At 33.6% G+C, this 6,225-nt stretch overlaps 1 protein-coding gene across 1 annotated transcript; it reads right to left on the minus strand.

Annotated features, from left to right (window-relative positions):
* Positions 1 to 44: 44 nt before the first annotated feature.
* Positions 45 to 4,843, minus strand: LOC113772024 (NEDD8-activating enzyme E1 regulatory subunit AXR1-like). Its single transcript, XM_027316561.1, has 12 exons — positions 4,760 to 4,843; positions 4,002 to 4,174; positions 3,726 to 3,889; positions 2,834 to 2,944; positions 2,664 to 2,743; positions 2,396 to 2,546; positions 2,222 to 2,315; positions 1,554 to 1,642; positions 1,244 to 1,317; positions 981 to 1,143; positions 414 to 499; positions 45 to 269 (listed from the first exon to the last, which is right to left on the minus strand). Exons 1-12 carry the CDS (start codon positions 4,795 to 4,797, stop codon positions 263 to 265), a joined length of 1,230 nt encoding a protein of 409 aa, XP_027172362.1. The 5' UTR covers positions 4,798 to 4,843; the 3' UTR covers positions 45 to 262.
* Positions 4,844 to 6,225: the final 1,382 nt, after the last annotated feature.

A 6,225-nucleotide genomic window follows, 5' to 3' on the forward strand; every position in this document is an offset into this window, starting at 1 on the left:
GATCTATATAATGAAGCTCCAAAAAACTTTTAAGTCCTTGAAAGAAAACTTCACATTAGTAGCTAGTCAAATAGATAAAACATGCATACCAATGTCAGACCCAGCTCTGAAGTCACTTTTACTATAGAATAGGACTACTTTTCCTGAAATGTTATCTAGATCAAGCATCCCAAATGTAATTTATGAACCTGAGAGCAGTCCTTTAACAAAGGTCAGTTTTTCTTTTCTTTTCCCCCCTTTCACTTCTTGGTCTTCAACCCCCTCAGTTACTACAAAACAATACAAACAATATTCTCAAGGTTTAAGCCAGTCTGAAAAATCCACTCTATCAAGTGACATCAAATAATTTTTCACTTCCTTTTTTCTAGAAACTAGCCCATAAACCAAAGAAAAGCTGATAAGCATGTATATACCTGTAGTCTTCATCAGTCAGACACTTCTGTAATTCTGCTTGGACTGGGGTGTTGAACTCATCCTCAATGGGCCGATACCTACAAACCTAAAACCATATCATATGCCTCAGATACTAAAAGAGAACATTTTGATATGATAAAAACAGTTCAACACAGCATGATGTTTCAGTCCTCATAGAATTGAGGGAGTCAATAATAAAGGGCAGTTCTCTACTTAGTCTGGCAAAGTCAGTAGTTGATATCTACTGTACACAAAAATACACCAAACAGGGTGGAAATACAAGAAAAAGGGAAACAAAAGAAAAACAAAAACACAATGTGACGGAGAAATATATAACACCCTCACAGCCCCTGCCAAGCTGAACATTGCAACATTGCAAAATCTATCGACCTGTTTTGCCAAAGGTCAAATTAAAACAAACGAGTTTCTTCATTGCAGTCAAACAGTTTCAAAAGGATCTCATCATGGATCCATTCAATGCAAAATTTGCTGAAAAGTGACGATTCCAAACAATCACTCTTCTAACTGAAAGTTGGATTAACATTTCAAGAATAAAACAGACTTACTCGGAGTTTCCTTGCATTTTTACAGAAGCTTTTTATGTAAGCATTTGAGATGCTATATGGATCTCTACCAATTATTTTCAGGATATGCCTGACTTTTTGCTCCACAGCAATAAAATCTGCCACAGCCTTTGCTTGGTAAATCTTCTGCAAATTTACATACAACCTACAATGTACACGGAAAAGCTCTATAATATACAAGTCATAATTTTCATAGACGTAAATGACAAAATACTGCTTGTCCTGCAAAAATGCTAGTCACTAACTCAGTGGATGATGTCATATCCGGTATTGAACCCTCAAGAGGTGCCTCCCCATTCCCTTCATTGTCAATGAAATCCTGCAGAGCAGGCATGAAATATGGTTGGGCAATCATGCAGGTCAAAAGGGTAGAAATTCAAGGTTGTTAAAGAACTGTTGAACGAAATTACAATAGATAGTCAATCTATTAAACTAGAAGACTAATTTCATAAAATGAAATGTTAGCAGACGAATTTGCTAATTATTTATTATAAAAATGAGAGCTAATATTTGTATGATAAAAAAACAGAGCATACAGAATCCACAAAAAGTTACCTTTAGAGCTGCCACAGTCACCCAAAACTCTGATGAACTTGAACCAACTTCAGCACTACCATCATTAATTATCTTCTCTAACTCTGAACCTTAATTGTGAAATCAAGAAAGATAAATATACATTTCTACGAAAATAAAATATAGTTGTTACATCAAAAATACGTTGACCGGTAAAAATAGAATTCTGACATGAGTAGGAAAGTGAAATACCAACCTAAAAGCAAGTCAAACTTGAGTTGCAAACTACTACTGTAATTAATGCATGCAAATACTATAAGTTTTCAAGTAGAAGCAGATCATTTAATCAACTAAAATGAACTGAAACACAAATTTTCTAGTATTAGTAGAACATTAATATACCATTAGCACTTGGTTCCACATTCAAAAAGTTTGTAATAGGCACAAATATAAGCACAGAATCAGATTATCAGAAAAGGCAAGTTCAAGATACGATCTTGATCAAGAATCTTATTTCCATCCCAAAGCTTAAAAAATACTTCTAAAACAACCAAAATCAGAACTGCTAGGCAGTTCCCAGCTATCCCACTCATTAGTATAAGATTTGCAGTAGTTGTGACAACATGTGACTTCAAAAATGTGCTCAAACCCAATTACTACAATTCCCAACAACTCTAATTATGTCTTGAATCCGCAAAATCATTACTTACTGATTCCTCTAGGAGCATAGACTTTAAATGAAGCTTCCATTGCCTCTTTATAATTGTCCTCATCAATTGCAATCATCCTGGCTTTAATTAGGTCCTAAGATAATTAAAACAAGAACGGTCTCAGAAACCAAACTAGAATAAAATATTATCGCAAGTGAAAACCAAATTTTGAACCTTGAATTGTTTCTTCTCATCTCTAGTTGATGGAAGGCATCCACCATGACTTTTTGCCCACTCTTCTGCCATCTTAACGAGAATGATGACGTAAGGGGTGTGCTTATGGACGACTGGATCAGATGTGTTCAAATCAATAGTGTCTGCAAAACTATGAGTAACAAATATATCATCAGAATCTACCTATTAAATTGAAGGCAAAAACACCATCAAAAGAATTAACATTCTCAGAAACAATCAATGCACATGCAGAAGTACTGTGACTAACCTTCTGAGCTCTGGCCATGGGTTATTTAGCCGGAGATCATCCAAAAAGTGATCAGGCTTTGACTCAATCACAGTATGCTCCTGCAATAGGATGTAACTATGAGATTTCAAATGTTAAAGTTTCTAAATTGTCCAATTATCTCAGCAAATGTGAAAGCAAAAGTCAGTCACCTTCACACTGATCCGAATAAAACCTGTTAGACCATATGAGCGTGCAAATACCAGAGCAACATTTGCATCTCGACAGATTCTGTCCAATTTCACCATTGAATCTTCAACCAGCTGAAAAAAAAAAGACAATGAGATATGTAAATAACATCAATTCATGACTTCTACTTTTAAAAGTGAAGGTAGACATCAAAAATCCCCTCGGCAGTAAAATCTCAACCACTCCATGACTACATCTACTGGCTGAAAGTGCATCTTTCCATGTTTAATTTTCTTTAAAAAAAAATAAGTGTTAGGATAGATTCCCCGCAAGTAACTTCTGAATGCTTAGATCCAACCAAAACTCCAGAAATCAAAGACTTTGAACAGCCTAATTCACTAGATAGAAGGTTTAACATGAGTAGGCTACAAAGGAGTTGGAACTTACTGCAGTTAACCAGGAAAAAAAATTTCCCAATTGCTTCCTTTGAAGGGGATATCTTAGGATTGTAAATGGTCATCAGTTTGACCCTTTGACCCAATTGATTCAAGTATCAAGCGATGTAGCAGACTGATAGCTTAAGAGGTTAACACCAAATTTGACAACTCAAACTATGCTGGCTTAGTTATATTAAATTGCAGAAACAATAACAGAGAAACTAATCTTCTTTGTTCCTTCATATATCTCCAATTAAGTATATGTAAGCAATGAGGCACTAGGAATCAATATGAATTCCAATCACTATGGATCAGTAGAAAATTAAGGTTACATTGATGTTTAATTTGACTTTGTCTCAATTATAAATCTTATTGCCAAGCTTGATGGTGCCCATAAATTTAAATGAGTCTACGTCATTAATCATATATGTGACATAAATCAACAAAGAATTAACTTAAAAAATAAAGAAATTCATACCTGTGTGCCCACTACCAGAGTGAACTGTGAGAAGAATGATGGATTTGACTCAATCAATGCCTGGGGATACTCTTCAATAAACTTGGCTTTAACGGCATCATTTAGCTCCTGAAGAAATGAACACACACATTTGGCCTTCGATTGTCCCACACATGATTCGTCCACTACAACAATTACAATTAAAAATCAGAAAAGACGATCAAAAAACACAGTAAAACAGCACAACACATAAATGACAACGTTGATAGAAATATATGTCAAAAGCAAAATGTGTACCCATGAAGTTATTCCCAAGGTCACCCACTTCAACTTTTGAGCCATCGACAATGGTGATACTTCCAACCCCACCAAGAACAAGATTTTTCAATGTTTCTGAACCTGTTGGCCCACAATTCAACAAGCATATACTAGATCTCTCAAGTGCAGCCTGTCCTTGCTCACCCCATATTCTGAGAAACCAAATTTGCAGTACAAAAATAAACAAATATAGTAAATAACCATAAAAACTCATATATTCTCGTTTTACTTTCTCCATTCTTCTCCACAAAATTCAACTCTTTATAACCATTTTCGAACTCGAACCAAGATTAAATATCTTAAACCAAATTTACTATTATAAAACTCCTATAACCCTAGTACAAAAATCATAACATTGCAATATTATTATCAAAAAAAAAAAAAAGCTACGCAAAAAGTGATATTAATTTCACTCGAATTCTGGATAACAGAACCAACTTAAAGAAAATGAAAAGCGATTATGCTTTAAGGCAACTAAAACAAGATCAATGTACAAAGCAATAATTAATCAACTAATTTCAATCCAAGATATCCAATAAAATTTACAAATAACGTTTAAACTTGAAATTTCTATTACTAATAAATAATTAAACAACGCTAAAGCAGAAAAATATCAATAAATTCTATACTTCTTGCCCTAAAGCTATTACTAATAAAAGTAAATAGAGACAATGCCGAAGGTCAAAAGGGTCAATAAAGAAAATAGTGAGGCAAAGAAAAGCTTCAGAATAAGTTACCTGAGCTGACGATCGTACTTCGTTTTGGGTTCCGCCATTTTGCTGTGTACTGAACGTGCGGCAGTGTGTATGGAGCTTTCTTGACTTTCGCTGGCTTGCTTGGTTACTACGCTGTGGGGTTCAAGAAGCTGAATTTTTACTCTGACCAAAAAAAAAAAAAAAAAAGCTGAATTTTTCCGAAAGGATATATTGAGTGTGTTTGGATTGTAAATTATTTGAGATAATTTTGTTAAAAAAATATTGTAACCCTTTTTGAAATGATGTATGTGAAATAAAAAGATAATAGAAAAATGTGTTGATGATGCAAGTAAAGTATATGTAAATAAGGTGTAAATAACGTAAAATAATTGACAATCTGAACACACTAATTGTATTTGCATCCCCTATAGTTTAATGAAATTGTGTTTAAACCCGTTGGATTTAAAGGAATTACAGATATAGTCATACATCGGGCTCCCATGTTATATTGTATTTATACCTGGCAATTGGGCGGGTTGGGCGGATTTTGGGCGGGTTAATGTTGGATTTTCATTTAAATGGGTTACACCCAACCCGCCCAACTTTAGAGTGGGTTAATTTTGGGTTGGGTCATATTGGGTTATCTCAAACCCATGACCCAAATATGACCCAATATATTAATTAATATATTTTGATACATAAACTCTCTCAAATACATTTTTACATACAAAAAAAAAAAAAAAATTTCACACACATAAACACATTTTCACATAGATACACATAATTTTACACACTAAAACACTCATAGACACAAAAATATACTCACTTCTTAAGCTATTTTGAAATATGTTATTTTTACACATACAAACACATTACAATACACACTAATATACTTTCACAAATACACACACATACTAACTATTTAAACTACTTGGATGAACTCACTATTTTTTATACAAGTAAGGATTTTCAAACTGGGTATAGCTTTGGTCCAAACTAAGAGATATTTTAAAACTCAAATTCTTATTTATTATTGCATGGGACACATGTCAATCAACTAAATAATGTAACGAGTGTAACGGAAAAAATTATAACAAAGAATCTCTTGTCAAATAATTAGCTTTCAATAAACCATATCTTTATAATTTCAACATTTAGCATAAAAATCTTTAGTGAAAGGATTAACAAAAATTTGGCTATTACTTCAATATTTAATCGCTCCATAAACGAATTTTTACAACACTTGTCTCAGAAATGTTTATTGCTCTACAATAGCAGAGGTCAAATTACGTTTAAATGATAATTGCTAACCCCTTTACTAAACCATCAAAAAGTCCAACCAAAATACAGGGAACTTACTCCAAAAATTAACACTTTTTTTTTTTTGCCCCGGTTTTTTTGGGGGGCGGGGGGTGGTGGTAACACTTTTGTACACAAGAATGTCTTTTTCCATGTGTCAACAGGATGGGTTATACTTGCATAAAAAACATACAAAGAGGGAAAAGTTG

This window comes from Coffea eugenioides, chromosome 5 (genome assembly GCF_003713205.1).
Source record: "Coffea eugenioides isolate CCC68of chromosome 5, Ceug_1.0, whole genome shotgun sequence".
Taxonomy (NCBI): Eukaryota; Viridiplantae; Streptophyta; class Magnoliopsida; order Gentianales; family Rubiaceae; genus Coffea; species Coffea eugenioides.

What these genes read in the sequence shown, in the direction of transcription:
- LOC113772024 (XM_027316561.1), bottom strand. Translation starts at nt 4,797, where the DNA reads ATGGCGGAACCCAAAACGAAGTACGATCGTCAGCTCAG. An exon ending in CTCTGGTAGTGGGCACACAG is followed by an intron (nt 2,945 to 3,725) that starts GTATGAATTTCT and finishes TTTTTTTTTCAG; the next exon opens with CTGGTTGAAGATTCAATGGT. An exon ending in TGACTGTGGCAGCTCTAAAG is followed by an intron (nt 1,318 to 1,553) that starts GTAACTTTTTGT and finishes CCTGCTCTGCAG; the next exon opens with GATTTCATTGACAATGAAGG.